The sequence below is a fragment of the Papio anubis genome, chromosome 1 (assembly GCF_008728515.1).
Source record: "Papio anubis isolate 15944 chromosome 1, Panubis1.0, whole genome shotgun sequence".
Lineage (NCBI taxonomy): Eukaryota > Metazoa > Chordata > Mammalia > Primates > Cercopithecidae > Papio > Papio anubis.
Window position 1 is genome coordinate 137,599,675 of NC_044976.1, and position 18,145 is coordinate 137,617,819.

At 42.5% G+C, this 18,145-nt stretch overlaps 1 protein-coding gene and 1 non-coding gene across 7 annotated transcripts in view; one reads left to right on the top strand and one right to left on the bottom strand.

Moving 5' to 3' along the window:
• Window positions 1–11,389: 11,389 nt before the first annotated feature.
• Window positions 11,390–11,488, bottom strand: LOC116272503. The gene has a single exon (XR_004181177.1). It is a non-coding gene; the product is annotated as a small nucleolar RNA U13 (small nucleolar RNA).
• A 5,728-nt stretch (window positions 11,489–17,216) lies between these two features.
• The window catches only part of NVL (nuclear VCP like), a 97,574-nt gene continuing 96,645 nt past the window's right edge, over window positions 17,217–18,145 (top strand). For 4 of the 6 annotated variants that reach the window (XR_004178361.1, XM_031655426.1, XM_031655418.1 and 1 more), the window contains exon 1: window positions 17,217–17,554. Coding sequence is in view for 3 of the 6 variants with exons in the window: in XM_031655426.1 (XP_031511286.1) it covers window positions 17,498–17,554 (57 nt within the window). In the remaining 3 variants the exon portion in view is untranslated. The remainder of the gene's footprint in view (window positions 17,555–18,145) is intronic. The other 2 variants (XM_031655428.1, XM_031655427.1) reach the window with 1 other exon arrangement.

Consider the following 18,145-nt stretch of genomic DNA (forward strand, 5'->3'; position numbering starts at 1 on the left):
TGACGTCTTCGTATAAGCTCAATACTTTCTGGCTCAACATGTTGCCATCAATTGAGACACGTTTTCTGTTCATGTCTTCCACCCACATCTTTTTTGTGGTGGTTGTTTTTTGTTTTTGTTTTTCTCAGACGAAGTTTCATCCTGTTGCCCAGGCTGGAGTGCAATTGGCGCCATCTCAGCTCTCTGCAACCTCCACCTCCCAAGTTCAAGCGATTCTCCTGCCTCAGCCTCTGGAGTAGCTGAGATTACAGGTGCAGGCCACTGTGCCCAGCTAGTTTTTTGCATTTTTAGTAGAGATGGGGTTTCACCATGTTGGCCAGCTGGTCTCAAATCCTTGGCCTCAAGTGATCCGTCCACCTTGACCTCCCAAAGTGCCGGGATTACAGGCATGAGCCACTGTGCTCTGCCGCCTTTTCCATCTTAACTAAGCACTTATCAGGCACTGTGGCCACAACTTTTGTAGTTTGAGTTGCAACAGCAAAACTAGCACAAATTCCTTTTTCCTTTTTCAGAACTTCACGGACAAAAGATCAGTTCTTACCACAGATCTTAGCAGTCACATATGGTTTCTTTTCTTTCCTTAAGTCAAGAACTTTGACCATTTCACTTAAAGGAAGCACTTTATGGCTTCTCTTTGGCATATCTGAATTGCCAGTATCACTGCTCTTGAACTTTGGGCCATTGTTAAGTAAAATAATGGGTACTTGAACACAAGCACTGTGATACTGCTGCAGTCAATCTGACAACTGATAAGATGGCTACTACGTGACTAACAGGTAGGTGGCATAGACAGCATGGATATGCTGGACAAGGGGATAGATAATTCATGTCCCAAGCAGGATGAAGCGAGCAGCAGGAGATTTCATTACACTACTAAGAGTGGCACACAATTTAAAACTCATGAATTGTGTATTTCTGAAAGTTTCCATTTAACATTTTAGGACTGTGATTGACCTCAGGTAAATGAAACCAGTGAAAGCAAAACTGTGGATGAGACTGCTATATTTATTGACAACACCCCTGCTATAGGCCAAGAACTGCTCTAGACTCCAGAGATACAGAAATAAACAAGGCGAACAAGTTGCTGCTCTAGTAGGGTGAGTGGGAGGAACAGGCAATAAAGTATAACAAAGTACAGGAAAAAGATAACTTCAAGCAGTGATAAGCTCTATGAGCGGTTGTGTCAAAGTTATTTATTCATTCAACCAATATTTTCTGAGCAGCCAGAATATATGAGCTACTGTTCCAAACCTTGGAGATACACAGTGAACAGGAAGGGGAAAGTCCCCACAAGCCTGTGGTTTCCATTACAGTGAGAAAGACAGACGACAAAATAAATATACTAATGACAGGCAGTCATAAGTACTTGGAAGGGGATGGGGAAAGACTTGGAGAGGGAGTGATCAGGGAAAGCCAAGCTGAGGAATGACACTTAAGTAGAAATTTGAACAATAGCTGTATGAAGGTCTGCGGGCAGAATGTTTCAGAAAGTAGGAACAATAATTGCAAAGGCCCAGTTGTACGTAGAGGCTTAATGTGTTAAAAGAATAGAAAAAAGACTACTGTGCTCTTGTGGCTAAGGCACAGGGGAAAAGGGCAAGAGAGTGCTGAGAGGAAGGGAAGGAGGCAAGGTAAGGTTATATGGGCCTTGTAGACCCTTGGCAAGGATTTTTGGGTTTTTTTTTTTTTTTTTTGAGATGGAGTCTCGCTTTGTCGCCCAGGCTGGAGTGCAGTGGCCGGATCTCAGCTCACTGCAAGCTCCGACTCCCGGGTTCACGCCATTCTCCTCCCTCAGCCTCCCGAGTAGCTGGGACTACAGGCGCCCGCCACCACGCCCGGCTAATATTTTGTATTTTTTAGTAAAGACGGGGTTTCACCATGTTAGCCAGGATGGTCTTGATCTCCTGACCTCGTGATCCGCCCACCTCGGCCTCCCAAAGTGCTGGGATTACAGGCTTGAGCCACCGCGCCCGGCCAAGGATTTTTATCCTAATATGATGAGAAACCTGGAGAGTTCTAAGCAAGAAAGTAGCTTATCTGATCTACATTTTAAAAATCTCATTCTGGCTATTTAGTGCACTGAATGTGTGAAAGGGAAACAAGTTTGTCAGAAGAGAGATCACACAGAAAGTAAAACAGGAGAATTAGTATGAAGGCAAAACCAACTGGGCCGGGTGTAGTGACTCACACCTGTAATCCTAGCACTTTGGGAGGCCGTGGAGGGCGGATCACCTGAGGTAGGGAGTTCGAGACCAGCCTGACCAACATGGAGAAACCCCATCTCTACTAAAAATACAAAATTAGCTAGGCGTGGTGGCGCATGCCTGTAATCCTAGCTACTCAGGAGGCTGAGGCAGGAGAAACACTTGAACCCGGGAGGCAGAGGCTGCAGTGAGCCGAGACTGCTCCATTGCACTCCATCCTGGGCAACAAAAGTGAAACTCCGTCTTAAACAAACAAACAAACAAACAAAAACACAAAAACCCAACTGGATTTGCCTGATGCAGTATAGGTTCATAGATTCACAAAGGGTTCATAGGTTAAAGCTAGAGATACAATTAACAGATTATCTAATTAATTAAACCAGCTATTACCAAACTCCCAATGTACCTTGTATATATCTCTATCAGAATATTCATTACATACTCAGTTATCTTGAGGTGGGAAAAAAAATACTTATCACAGTCTTCCTTATGTGCTTTGCCAGTCACACCTTCGATCAAGCTTCTCTAGCCAGTGGCCCATAGGCCACATGTGGTCCAGAAAGGCATTGAATGCAATCTAACACAAATTTATAAACTTTCTTAAGACATTATGAAATTGTTTTTGCAGTTTTTTTTATTTCATCTCATCAGCTATCATTAGTCTTAGTGTGTTTTATATGTGGCCCAGGACTATTCTTCTTCCAATGTGGCCCAGTGAAGCCAAATGATTAGACATCCCTGCTTTAGATTATAATAAAAGTGACAGATTTTATTTATTTTTATATCCCAATACTTTCTATTCTATAAATATCTGGTGGTTAATAAATGGTTCCTGAATGAATGACCTACACTATCATGACAGATTTTATTTATATTAGTCCAGATTTTACTAAAATCGTAAACCTCATCTCACACGCATTCCCCCTGAGATGGAATAGGAAATACAGGCTATTTCACACTCTTTTTCTTTTTTTTTTTTTTTTGAGACAGAGTCCCACTCTGTCGCCCAGGATGGAGTGCAGTAATGCCATCTCAGCTTGCTGCAACCTCCGCCTCCCAAGTTCAAGTGGCTGGGACTACAGGCACATGCCACCATGCAACAATAGTAGCATTTTTTGTAGAAATCTTAATCATATTCCAAAATTTCTATGAAAAGACAAAGCTAATTTTTGTGTTTTCAGTAGAGATGGGGTTTTGCCATGTTGACCAGGCTGGTCTCAAACTCCTGGCCTCAAGTGATCTGCCCACCTTGGCCTGCCAAAGTGCTGGGATTACAGGTGTGAGCCATTGAGCTGGATGATATTTCACATTCTTTATCTGCTATTTTATCCTGGGAAAATTTTAAAAGCTGGCACCATAATCAGTGGTAATGATTGAATTACCATAAAATTAAGATAGCCTCTGTCTCTTATCCTACTTAAAAACATGGTTGCAATGTCTAAACTAAAAGGAATACAGAACTTAGGAGAAAGAAATGATGAGGATAAAAAACAATAAGTGGTGTTTGTGTATTAATATAATTCTTGTTTTAACATACATGTTCTATTAGCCAGGCATGGTGAAACATGTCTACAATCCAAGTGACTCAAGAGGCTGAGATCAGAGGATCACTTGAGACCAGGAGGTCAAAGGCTGCAGTCAGCCATGATCATACCACTGCACTTCATCCCGGGGAAGAGAGTGAGACCTTGCCTCAAAAAAATATAATATAATAAAATACATAAGTAAAATAAAATATGTGTTATATTTTAAAAGTATAAACTGAACTGTTTGGGTTTCTGGTTTAGCACGTACAGACCTAAACGTAGCAACTGTTCTTACAACAAGTAAAAACCCAAACAAACTGAAAAATCAAAAACTCTTCTTAGATCCATCAAAGAAGTGAAGTCATAGGGCAAACCCTTAATCTTCCTGTTTTCATTGTTGCACCTTGTTTTTCTTCTCTGTTATGTCTAGTCAGCACAATAAGGCAAGAAAAAAATATTTATGGACTGGAAATGAAGTAATCAATTTTGTCTACATAGACTGTATTATTAGCAAAGAGAGGACACAAGGTTAACACACAAAAATTAATTGCATTTCCATATACTAGCAATTGCCAGTTAAAAATCAAAACAGTGGGCTAGGCACGGTAGCTCATGCCTGTAATCTCAGCACTTTGGGAAGCCAAGGCAGGCAGATCACCTGAGGTCAGGAGTTTGAGACCAGCCTGGCCAACATGGTGAAAACTATCTCTACTAAAAATACAAAAATTAGCCAGGCACGGTGGGAGGCACCTGTCATCCCAACTACTAGGGAGGTTGAGGCAGGAGAATCACTTGAACCCAGGAGGTAAAGGTTGCAGTGAGACCAGCTCGCACCACCACACTCCAGCCTGGGTGACAGAATGAGACCCTGTCTCAAAAAAAAAAAAAAAAAAAAAAAAAATCCGAACAGTACCACTTAAAATATCATAAAAATCTTGAAATACTTAGGAATAAATCTAGTAAGATATCTCCAGGATCTGTATGTGATAAATACAAGATACTGATGAAATAAAAGAAAACCTAAATAGGTCAGATGCAGTGGCTCATGCCTGTAATCCCAGCACTTTGGGAGGCCAAAGTGGGTAGATCACCTGAGCCCAGAGGTTCGAGACCAGCCTGGGAAACATGGTGAAACCCCATCTCTGGCTGTAAAAATGCAAAATTAGCCAGCTGCAGGTCTGTAGTCTCATCTACTTGGGAGGCTGAGTTGGGTGGATCACTTGAGCCTGGCAGGTTGAGCTACAGTGAGCAATGACCACACTACTGCACTCCAGCCTGGGGTGACAGAGCAAGACCCAGAAGAAAAAAAAAAAAAGAAAGAAAGAAGAAGGAAGGGAAGGAAGGAAGGAAGGAAGGAAGGAAGGAAGGAAGGAAGGAAGGAAGGAAGGAAGGAAGGAGAAAGAGAGAAAACCTAAATAAATAAAAAAATCATGTTCATGGATTAGAAGACTCAATATTGTTAAAATGTCGATTCTTCCAAACAGATCTGTAGGTTCAATGCAATCCAATTAAAACAATATTAGCATGTTTGTAGAAATCTTAACTATATTCTAAAATTTATATGGAAAGACAAAGGAATTTCAATAGCCAAGACAATTTTGAAAAAGAGCAAAGTTGAAGGGCTCACACTACCTGATTTCAAGATGTACTAAAAGCTACCACGATCAAAACACTGTGATATTCATGAAAGGAGAGACAGATGCATAGATAAATAGAACAGAATTAAGAATGTAGAAATAAACCCACAAATATATGGTCAATTAATTTTTTTGATAAATATGCAAAGACAATTTAATGGAGAAACGATATTCTTTTCCAGTACAAACTGTTCTGGAACCACTAAACAGCCACATACAACAACAACAAAAACTTTGGCTGATACCTCTCACGTTATTCGCAAATTTAAAAATAGAATCATAGTATAAAGGAAAAAAATGTTAGTTTGGCACAATCTTGGCAACCCTATGTGAAAGCAGGAAAGCAATATCTTCAATCTTCTTACATAGAAATTCAATCAATATTGATTGAATATCTGTGTCAATAAACCTAATGAACACAGAATTTACCTTCCTTCCATCTAGTGCCAAACACAAATAAATGCCACACAAAATGCAACATTAAAAAATAAACACTAGGCCAGCATGGTGGTTCACACATGTTATCCCAGTACTTTGGGAGGCCAAGGCAGAAGGATCTTGAACTCACTTGAAGCCAAGAGTTCAAAACCAGCCTAGGTAAAACCCTCTCTCTATGAAAATAAAATTTAAAAAAAACTTAGCTGAGGGTGGGGGTACATGCCTGTATTCCCAGTAACTTGGAAGGCTGAGTCAGGAGGATCACTTGAGCCCAGGAGTTTGAGGTTACAGTGAGCTGTGATCCCACCAGTCTACACCAGCCTGAGTGATATGAGCAAGATTCCAACTCAAAAACAAAAATAAAAATAATTTTTAAAATAAACACTAAACTTATTCATTAAAAGGTGGGATTACCCTAGTTTCATAAACCCAAATTAGAGGGATCAGTGAAGCAAAGCTGAAAAGCCCTTGAGGGAATTGTAACTACTTATGGGTTAACAATTGCCAGCTGGGACTTTATTGTCCAACTAGGGAACAGAGTCAAAGACTGAAACCTCATAAGCAAGGAAAATAGGGCATTGATTACAGGAATCCTACGAATCAGTCCCATGTATAAGCAGGGTTTATGATTAATACATATAAAAAGCAAATGAACATTTCAAAAAAGCTTCACTTTGGGTAAAAAGACAAAATTCCCCAAAAGAGGCCAGGCACGGTGGCTCACACCTGTAATCCCAGCACTTTGGGAGGCTGAAGTGGGTAGATCACCTGAGGTCAAGAGTTTGAGATCGGCCTGGCCACAGGCTGAAACCCCATCTCTACTAAAAATACCAAAAAAGAAAAATTAGACAGGTGTGGTAGTGGGTGCCTGTAATCCCATCTACTCGAGAGGCTGAGGCAGGAGAATCACTTGACCCTGGGAGGTGGGGGTTGCAGTGAGCTGAGATAATGCCACTGCACTCCAGCCTGGGTGAAAAGATCAAGACTCCATCTCAAAAAAAAAAAAAAAGAAAAAAGAAAAAAAGAGGCTGGGCACGCTGGCTCACACCTGTAATCCCAGAACTTTCGGAGGCTGAGGTGGGCGGATCACCTGAGGTTGAGAGTTCGAGACCAGCCTGAGCAACATGGAGAAACCCCGTCTCTACTAAAAATACAAAATTAGCTGGGCGTGGTGGTGCATACCTGTAATCCCAGCTAATCAGGAGGCTGAGGCAGGAGAATCACTTGAACCGGGGAGGCAGAGGTTGTGGTGAGCTGAGCTCACACCATTGCACTCTAGGCTGGGCAACAAGAGTAAAACTCCGTCACAAAAAAAAAGAAATTTCCCAAAAGAAATCAGAGTTCCAGATCAGGACCATGGTTACATATATGATTTGAATTCACATTTACACTACACACGTGGGATTGGTGTCTAAAGTATAAAATTAACAACAACAACAAAAATATTCTTGAACAAGAGAAACATCACTGAATGCAAATTACCAATTGTGCATACAGAAAAACAATTCAGATATATAAGCTAATGTAATATGAATAAATATGCACTTAAAAATACTAGAGAGTTGGGCGCAGTGGTGTGTATCTGTAGTCCCAGCTACTTAGGAAGCTGAGACAGGAGAATCACTTAAGCCCAGGAGTTCGAGGCTATAGTACACTATAATCGTGTTTGTGAATAGCCACTATACTCTAACCTGGGCAACATAGTGAGACCCCATCTCTAAAAAAAAAGAAAATGTAGGAAAAAAACCTGGAAATTACCCAACAAAAAAATTAATTAAAAATAAATAAATACATAGGCCAGGTACAGTGGCTCACACCTGTAATCCCAGCACTTCGGGAGGCCAAGGCGAGCAGATCAGCTGAGATCAGGAGTTCGAGATCAGCTTGGCTAACATGCTGAAAAACGTTTCTACTAAAAATACAAAAAATTAGCCGAGTATGGTGGCGTGTGCCTGTAATCCCAGCTACTTGGGAGGCTGAGGCAGGAGAATCTCTTGAACCCGGGAGGCAGAGGTTGCAGTGAGCCGAGATTATGCCATTGCACTCCAGCTTGGGCGACAAGAGTGAAACGCCGTCTCAAAATAATAATAATAATAATAATAATAATAAATAAAGTCAGTATAAAATACATTTTTGGACTGGGTGGAGTGGCTCACGCCTGTAACCCCAGCACTTTGGGAGAGCGAGACTCCGTCTCAAAAAAACAAAAAAAAAGAAAGAAAGAAATTAACTTTACAAAAATGTCAATCAAAATGATAATCATTTGATTGTGGCTGAGCAAGGTGGCTCACACCTGTAATCCTAACACTTTGGGAGGCCAAGGCAGGCCTGAGCAACACAGCAAAATCCCGTGACTACAAAAAATACAAAAAATTAGCTGGGTGTGGTGGTATGCATCTGTTAATTCCAGCTATATGGCAGGCTGAGGTAGGAGGATCACTTGAGCCCAGGAGGTCAAGGCTGCAGTGAGCCGTGATCGGGCCACTGCACAGCAGCCTGAGTGACACAGTGAGACCCTGTCTCAAAAAAAAAAAAAAAAAGATATTACTTCACACCTACTAGAATGGCTGTAATTAAAAAACAAAAGAGAAATTAACTGTTGGGGAGGATATGGAGAAATCTGAACCTTGCTGATACAAACGTACAATGTTGTAGCAGCTGGAGGGAACAGTTCAGTGATTCTTCAAAAAGTTAAAGACACTGAATTATATGACCCAGCAATTCTGTTAACAGCATAATCAATTCAATCTGGTTCAACCTTTGTGTAACAAAGTTCTGAGTGATTTCTCAGTGGACCCCCAGGTTGCAAGTTACATAACCTAAGCATGCCCAGATGAGCCAAATGTGCCCCATTGGACTTAGGAGCCAGGACGAATGAAAAAGTTCGTCACGAGCAGAACCAAAGTGCTTGGATCAAGGAACAGGGACCAAATTCAGAAACAAGGAGTACCCTATTTTGTTGCAGTACAGACTTAAGAGCCAAGGACCCTCAGCATGACCCAATCAGATCATATCTCATTGCATTTTTCCTTTTTTTTTTTTTTTTTTTTGATGGAGTCTTACTTTGTCTCCCAGGCTGGAGGGCAGTGGTGCAATCTCAGCTCATTGCAACCTCCACCTCCCAAGTTCAAGTGATTCTCCTGCCTCAGCCTCCCAAGCAGCTGGGACCACAGGTGTGCACCACCATGCCTGGCTAATTTTTGTATTTTTAGTAGAGATGAGGTTTCACCATTTTTGTTAGGTTGGTCTTGAACTCCTGACCTCAAGTGATCCACCCACCTGGGCCTCCCAAAGTGTTGAGATTATAGGCGTGAGCCACCACACCTGGCCTACCTCATTGCATTTTCCTATCTTCCTCATTGTAACTATCTGCCTATAAAACCTGTCCCCATTCTCCAGCTCAGGCAGACAGATTTGAGCATGGCAAGTCCACTTTGCAATAAAGGTTTCTATTTTCTCAAAAGCAAGTGCCATGGTATTGTTACTGGTGAAGGGTCTTGACTAGGTTGTCCAGGTCTTGACGAGTTGTCCACGTTCTTGGTGTGTTGAACAAAGAATTGAACGAAACGCACAAACAAAGCAACAAAAGAATGAAGCACAGTAATAAAAAGAATGAAGCACAATAAATACTTTCGATTTATTGAAGCGAAAGTACACGCCACAGAGGGGAGCTGGCTTGAGCAAGCAGCTCAAGAGCTCCTGGCTGCAAAATCTTCTGGAGTTTAAGTACCCTTTAGAAGTTTCCTATTGGTTACACCCTATGTAGATGAAGACTTGGCCCCTGACCAATTGGGAGCTGAAGTAAGTTACACTCTATGCAAATAAAGACTTGGCCTGCAACTAATCAGAGGCTGAAGTGAAGGCTCCCTGTCTCCACACCCTATTCTCCTGCCTCAGTATTGGCTTCTATGCCTATCAGGCAGTAAGCCCTTGCTCCATAACAATTCCACTTCTGGGTGTACTTTATACTCCACAGAACTGAAACTTAAAGTGGAAATAACCCAAATGTCTACCAGGTGATGAACTGATAACTAAAATGGGATATATCTATACCACAGAATATTACTCAGCAATGAAAAGGTATGAAGTATTAATACATGCTATAACATGGAGAATCCTTGGAAACATTATGCTAAGTGAAAGAAATCAGACACAAAAGGTCACATATTGTATAATTCCATTTATATGAAATGTCCAAAATAGGCAAATCCATAGAAACAAAAAGTAGATTTGTGGTTTCCAGGGGCTGGGAAGAGGGGAAAATTGAAGTGATTGCTTAATAGTTACAGGGTTTCTTTCTGGGCTAATGAAAATGTTCTGGAACTATATAGTGGTAATGTCTGTATAACCCTGTAAACATATTAAAAGCCACTGAATTGTATACTTTAAAATGAATAAAGTGGTGAATTTTATGCTATGTAAATATACCTCAATTAGAAAAAAATTTGCCCAGCATGGTAGCTCAACACCTGTAATCCCAGCCCTCTTGGAGGCTGAGGCAGAAGGATTGCTTGAGGCCAGAGGTTCGAAACCAGCCTGGGTAACATAGCAAGACCCAGTTTAAAAAAAAATAAGATAGCCAGCACAGTGACACATGCCTGTAATGTTAACTACTCAGGAGGCTAAGGCAGGAGGGTCACTTGAGTTCAGGAGGCTGAAGCTACAGTGAGCTATAATCAGAACTGCACTCCAGCCTGGGCCACAAGAGTGAGACTTTGGTTTTTTGTTTTTTTTTTTTTTGAGGCAGAGTTTCACTCTTGTGGCCCAGGATGGAGTGCAATGGTGCAATCTCAGCTCACCACAACCTCCGCCTCCCGGGTTCAAGTGATTCTCCTGCCTCAGCCTCCTGCGTAGCTGGGATTACAGGCATGCACCACCACGCCCGGCTAATTTTTGCATTTTTAGTAGAGATGGGTTTTCTCCATGTTGGTCAAGCTGGTCTCGAACTCCTGACCTCAGGTGATCCACCCGCCTAGGCCTCCCAAAATGCTGGGATTACAGGCATGAGCCACTGCACCTGGCCTGAGACCATTTTTTTTTTTTTTTGAGACGGAGTCTCACATCGCACCCAGCCTGAGACCATCTTTTAAAAATAAATAAATAAATGAATAAAATAACTGAGTTACACACTTAAAATGGATCCTTTTTATTATAGGTAAATTATACCTCAATAGTGTTTTTTTAAAAATGTTAATGATACCAGGTTCTTATTCAGGAATGTTTTGGCTCTTTTCTGTCATTTTCTCTTCTGCATCAATCTTAGACTCAACTTTTTAAATTCCTCCAAATACCTGTACTTGTTCAAATTAATGTTGGTTTTGAATGACAAAAAACCTGAAATAATGGTGGTTTAAACAACAAAGAAGCTTATTTTTCTCTGTTTCTGTTCCTGGAACAGGTCAACTTCTTTTCTGCTTAAAGTCTTGGCACACATGATTCTCTCTTTACCTGAAACTCTTCCCACTCTCCTTGTACAATTGGCTCCTCCTATACTTAAAGTCCTTACCTGTCACGTTCTTAGAAAGACCTCCCTTGACCAGGGACTGAGGTGGTCTCCCTTTTTTATTTTCTTCTTTTTTTTCCATGTCAGACAGGTCATGTGCATGGAACAATGTTTGAGGGTAGCACATCTCACCCCTGTGTATAAACACGCATTCTTCACACTTAGGAACTACAAAAGGATTTCTTTGTTATTTTCTTCCCTTTTTTTGAGACAGTTTTGCTCTCGTTGCCCAGGCTCAAGTGCAGTGGCACAATCTCGGCTCACTGCAATCTCCGCCTCCCGGGTTCAAGCAATTCTCCTGCCTCAAACTCCGGAGTAGCTGGGATTACAGGCATGCGCCAGCACCCTTGGCTAATATTGTATTTTTAGTAGAGATGGGGGTTTCTCCATGTTGGTCAGGCTGGTCTCAAACTCCCAACCTCAGGTGATTCGCCCGCCTCGGCCTCCCAAAGTGCTGGGATTACAGGTATGAGCCACCGCACCTGGCCGGCCTTGTTATTTTCTATCACAGTACTCTGATTATTTACTTCACAATTTTCATTCATTTACCTAACAATTATTTACTAAAAACGTTCTGTATGAAAGATTCAGGCCGGGAGCAATGACTCATGCCTGTAATCCCAGCAATTTGGGAGGTGGAGGTGGGTGGATCACCCATCTCTACTAAAAACACAAAAAAATTAGCCAGGCATGGTGGTGCATGCCTGTAATTCCAGCTACTTGGGAAGCTGAGGTAGGAGAATTGCTTGAATTGCTTGAAACCTGGGAGAATATTATTTTCATTCTATTCAAGATTAGGGACATAAATGAGGCAATCACCTCAAAGAATGATAAACCTGATTAGAAAACGGAATTGTTAGCCATTACCAAATAAAATAAATCAAATATATTTTTTTAATCTCAAAAAGCTCAAGGCCGGGCACAGTGGTCCCTGCCTGTAATCCCAGCAGTTTGGGAGGCTGAAGCAGGTGGATCACTTGAGGTCAGGAGTTTGAGACCAGCCTGGCCAAGGTGATGAAACTCCACCTCTACCAAAAAATACAAAAGTTAGTTGGGTGTGGTGGCATGCACCTGTAGTCCCAGCTACTCAGGAGGTTGGGGTGGGAGAATCACTTAAACCAGGGAAGCGGCCAGGCACAGTGGCTCACGCCTGTAATCCCAGCACTTTGGGAGGCCAAGGAGGGTGGATCATGAGGTCAGGAGTTCAAGACCAGCCTGGCCAAGATGCTGAAACCCCATCTCTACTAAAAATACAAAAAAATTAGCTGGGTGTGATGGTGGGCACCTGCAATCCCAGCTACTCGGGAGGCTGAAGCAGAGAATTGCTTGAACGTGGGAGGTGGAGGTTGCAGTGAGCTGAGAGCGTGCCACTGTACTCCAGCCTGGGCGACAGAGCAAGACTATGTCTCAAAAAAAAACAAAACAAAAACAAAAATCAGGGAAGCAGAGGTTGCAGTGAGCTGAAATCATGCCACTGCACCCTAGCTTGGGCGACAGAGTGGGATGCTCTGTATTAGTCCATTTTCACACTGCTGATAAAGACACACCCGAGACTGGGTAATTTATAAAGAAAAAGAGGCTTAATGGACTCATAGTTCCTCGTGGCTGGGAAGGCCTCACAATCATGGTGGAAGATTAAAGGCACATCTTACATGGTGGCAGACGAGACAGAATTAGAGCTAAGCGAAAGGGGAAACACCTTATAAAACCATCAGATCTCATGAGACTTATTCACTACCACGAGAACAGTATGGGGGAAACCGCCCCTATGATTCATTTACCTGCCACTGGGTCCTTCCCACAATTCATAAGAACTACAGAAGCTACAATTTAAGATGAGATTTGAGTGGCGACACAGCCAAACCATATAACCCTGTCTCAAAAAAGAAAAGAACAGAACAGAACAGAACTCAGTCTCCAGCTCCCAGCAAGCAGGCAGGCCTCATTTTTGCATCTCAGTAAGGATCCTCTGACATGCAAACTTCATATTTTTCTCCATGTTCCTACTACACATAGAGTGGTCCTACATTGTCCAAACTGGAACCTTTTAGAGAGATAACAGGAAGACACTGAACATGTGGATGAAAAATGGCCAGACCATATGCAAAAATAGAACTCTGACTCACAATCTGCAACAACCAGACCAGAAAACCAATCTATCATCTACAAATCAGACATGTAGGAAGTTAGATCACTATCACTAGGAAACAATCCAGGAACCCAGCAACAACCCCTGTAACAAATGGCCCCAGATGGCAAGAACTTTATTAAAAAATGATAGCTTTTAAAATTTTTGGACCTGCTGTCAACATAGGACCAAAAGAAAACCAACTGTGCATCCCAACCAAACACATAGGATGCTCTGCTAGTTCTAGTTACCCCACCTATAGCTTCCCTATGACAACAGTCTTCAGTTAGGGCACACCTGAAGCCTTCCCCTATTCCCCACTGTAAAGTTTTCCCACTTCTCTGTTTTTGAGGCTCTGACAAAACGCAAGTGATGGTGGCTGACTCCCTTGTTATAGCAAACTGTGAACAAATAGTCTTCACCTCTTCTCATGTAGTCTTCAAATAGTCTTCATGTATTTCCACAAAGGGCATACTAGTAATAATTTTGCTGAATCAACAGGCAAAAATCAGGACTGTCCTGAGCAAATCTGGACATAAATCACCCTAGTTATGAAGCAAAATTAGACCAGAAGCTGTTTGCTAGTGAAATACTGTATGAGGTTTAGGAGAATGAAAGTGTGAAAGACAAAAGATAAAATATGCCACCACCACTAGGTGGGGTTACACCACTAAAGAATGGAGGATGTTTCAATTAAAAAGGGAAGTGCTTGAAGTGTATATGCTCTTAGGTTACTGTTCAGTAATCTTTTTGGTTTTGATGCATGATACTGTAAATCCAAACATTGGAATCAATGTAAAATGGTCTTCAGGGCAATAATTGATGAACTAATTCCAACGGGAAATGTTTGAGCATATTATCATCTAGTATTAATTCACTTTCAATTATTGCCTTCTGCACCTGAAGCAGTAATAAGATGAACAACACATTCCCTGCCTTTAAGAAGGTGGCTGGGTGCCGTGGCTCACGCCTGTAATCCCAGCACTTTGAGAGGCTGAGGCAGGCGAATCACAAGGTCAGGAGTTTGAGACCAGCCTGGCCAATATGGTGAAACCCCGTCTTTACTAAAAATACAAAAATTAGCTGGGCATGGTGGCGTGCACCTGGAGTCCCAGCTACTTGGGAGGCTGAGGCAGAAGAACCGCTTGAACCTGGGAGGCCGAGGTTACAGTGAGGCAAGATTATACCACTGCACTCTAGTCTGGCGACAGAGTGAGACACCACCTCAAAAAAAAAAAAAAAAAAAAAAAACCGGAATAAGAAGGCAGCATTCTAGAGTACTTCAAGTTTACATATGAAGGGCTGGTTACATAAGTTGTAAGACCCAGTACAAAATGAAAATAAGGGACAGCTTTTTCAGAAAGTATTTCAAGATGGCAACAGTAGAGCATTAAACCACCTGTGAGGCCCTTCTGAGGACAGGGCCATGTGACTGCACAGGTCACACACCCATGAAGTCAACTCTAAGTGTAGGATAGTATTCTATGACAAATTATAGACGAATAAACTATGTTGCCTAGTACACGTTGTGATGTTACTAGGCCTTTCAATGTGGTTATTTATTTGTTTATTTGAGATGGAGTTTTGCTCTTGTTGCCCAGGCTGGAGTGCAATGGCGTGATCTCAGCTCGCTGCAACCTCTGCCTCCCAGGTTCAAGTGATTCTCCTGCCTCAGCCTCACAAGTAGCTAGAATTACAGGCATGTGCCACCACGCCCAGATAATTTTGTATTTTTAAGTAGAGACAGGGGTTCACCACATTGGTCAGGCTGGTCTTGAACTCCTGATCTCAGGTGATCCACCTGCCTCTGCCTCCCAAAGTGCTCGGATTATAGGCATAAGCCACCATGTCCGGCCTCAGTGTGTTTTCATTCTATGTTGGATATTTGGCATGCAAAGAATTACATTTCATTTTAAAAATTACTAAGCATTGACTACATTTGTACTATATGCTGTAGAGAATCTTTCCTAACATTTAATGTAATCAAGCATATAAATAACTAATCTAATTTTTTAAATGTTATGAAAAGTTACAGTTATAATTCTTCCACTTTTCCCCACAAGCCTAAAGCGCAGAGCAGAGACTGAAACTGGTAGGCACTCAATAAACACTTGTCAAATGAATGCAAGGAGGCTGGAAAGTCCCATATCAAGGAGTTGTTATTTGGTGAGGGCCTTCTTGCTGTGTCATCCCATGGCAAAAGGCAGAATGGCAAAAGAGCCAAATTTTACTCACCTTAAAAGTGAAGGAAAGGCCAGGTGCAGTGGCTGATACCTGTAATTCCAGCACTTTAGGAGGCCAAGGCAGGTGGATCACCTGAGGTCAGGAGTTCAAGATCAGCCTGGCCAACATGGCAAAATGCCATTTCTACTAAAAATACAAAAAATTAGCCGGCCATGGTGGAACATACCTGTAGTCCCAACTACTCAGGAGGCTGAGGTGTTAGAATCTCTTGAATCCAGGAGGTGAAGGTTGCAGTGAGCTGAGATTGTGCCACTGCACTCCAGCCTGGGCAACAGAGCAAGACTCCTTCTAAAAAAAAAAGAAGGAAATTCTAACACATGCTATATGAGGGCATTAAGCTAAGAAACAAGCCACTCACAAAAGTCAAATATGGGAAGATTCCACTTATATGAGGAAGTTAGTGTAGTCAAAATCATGAAGACAGTAAGTAGAATGGCAGTTGCCAGGGGCTGGGGGGAGGGAGGAATGGGAAGTTATTTTTTAATTAGTACAGAGTTTCAGTTTTACAAGATGAAAAGAGTTCTGGAGCTAGATGGCAGTGATGCTTGCATATTATGAATGTATTAATATCACTAAACTGCACACTTTAAAATGTTTAAGATTGTAAATGTTCTTATATTTTACCACAACTAAAAAAAATAAAAATAAAACAGTACATATAGTGAAGAAGAAGTTGCAACCAAAGGGACCAATATTTGGGGTGAGAAATCTAATACTTAATTCAGTGCTAATTTTTACATTTTTAGTAGAGACAAGGTTTCACCATCTTGGCCAGGCTGGTCGTGAACTCCTGACCTCAAGTGATCTGCCCGCCTTGGCCTCCCAAAGTGCTGTGATTACAGGTGAGAGCCACCTCGCCCGGCCTCACACCCTTGTGTGTGATTCTCTTAATTCCATTTTCTCTCTTCCCCTCTGCCCCTTAATATACTGCACTTCACCTCGTCATGAGCCAAGTAGGACCTGAAATAAGAATACTCAAAACACGGAAGAAATAAACAAGAAGACAAACTAAAGCCCGTATTTTTTTTTTTTTTTTTTTTTAGTGCTTGGTAACTATCCCTTTGTGTCTCCCTAAGTGCAGGATAAACTTCTTGGGGCAAATACAAATGTTTGATAAAATTCTGGGCCGAGGAGTCTTGCACTGGATATATTCAACAAATTACCTGCCGATGATAACAGCGTAGGTAAAACGAGTTCTAAAAGTAACAAATGACTTAGTTACCCTCAGTTATAAGAATAAATCCGTCCTTTTCTTTTTCACCTAGCCCTTTTGTTGGGCCTCTAAAATGTAAGGTAACTACGTGGGAAAGCAAGCAACAGCTGGTAGTGTGTTTTTACCCTGATTTTATCACTCCAAGTATCTACCGTCGCTGGCTTTGCGAAGACTAGCTTTGTATCAGAACGAGGTGCGGCCGGAACGCCTGAGGAAAGCAAACCAACTTTCCCAGCCGACGCGTTGACAGCGTGTCCCCACGCTGCGCCGGGGTAGGAACTTCCTCCAGCCTGGTTCGCCCGGCGGGGAACCAATAAAGTTGAGCGCGTTCAAAGGGGTCCTAATCTTCCAGGGCCCACTGGGCAGGCCTGCAAAATAAGGCCCCTAGAAACTCCCTGAGGTTTGCAAGTCTTCTCCCGCTCCTCGGAATTTCCCCCCTCTTCATTCGCATTACTTTTATTCTGACGGAAACGGCGCGGGCTAGGCCCCAGGAGGGGCGCTTTTCAGGTGCAACTGGCCCGGCGATCGCGGTGGGCAACCCCTACGAGGCCCCCGGTTGACTGGGAGCTGACGGTCCGAGCTGTGGCTTTGGAAGACCCAGACGATGAAGCCTAGACCCGCCCGGTTCGTGGATAATAAACTCAAGCAACGAGTCATCCAGGTGTGTATTCTGCACCGCTCGGTCTCGCCAAGGGCCCCGATCACTGCCTCAGGGTGCCACTCCCCTTTTTTTCGGGTGGCGTCCACGTGGAACTCAACTAGTCTTCTTTTCCCCAGTCTGGGTCTGGGCGTGCGTCTGTTCCTCCTTCGTTGGTGGTGCCGGGGCCTTCCCTACCCACGTTGGTGCGGAGTCTCAGGAGAAACCGGGGACAGTGGGAGGGTGCAGCTTGGTGGGGCTGCCGAGGATGTCTGGTCGTCTTCAGCGCAGATCATTCAGTAGAGTGGAGTTAGCCTTTGAATTTTAACCTCTTTGACTTGTGAAGTTAGTACAGGAATGGTCTTCAAACGCTCGCATTGTAAGAGGTCCTTGAGAAGGGGTGGCATAAATAATACGTTAATTTCCGCTGTCAAGGAACTTACACACTAAAACGAGATAACACAGTCTGGCAACAGTAACAGGCACTTTGCCTACGGTTTTCTCATTTTCATGACCATCAGTAAAAAGCAGTGTGTGGCAAATACCTTAGAATGTAAACAAGCAGTCTGAGTTAAAAGGCGGGAGAGAATTTTCTTCACTTAGGAATTGGTGAGC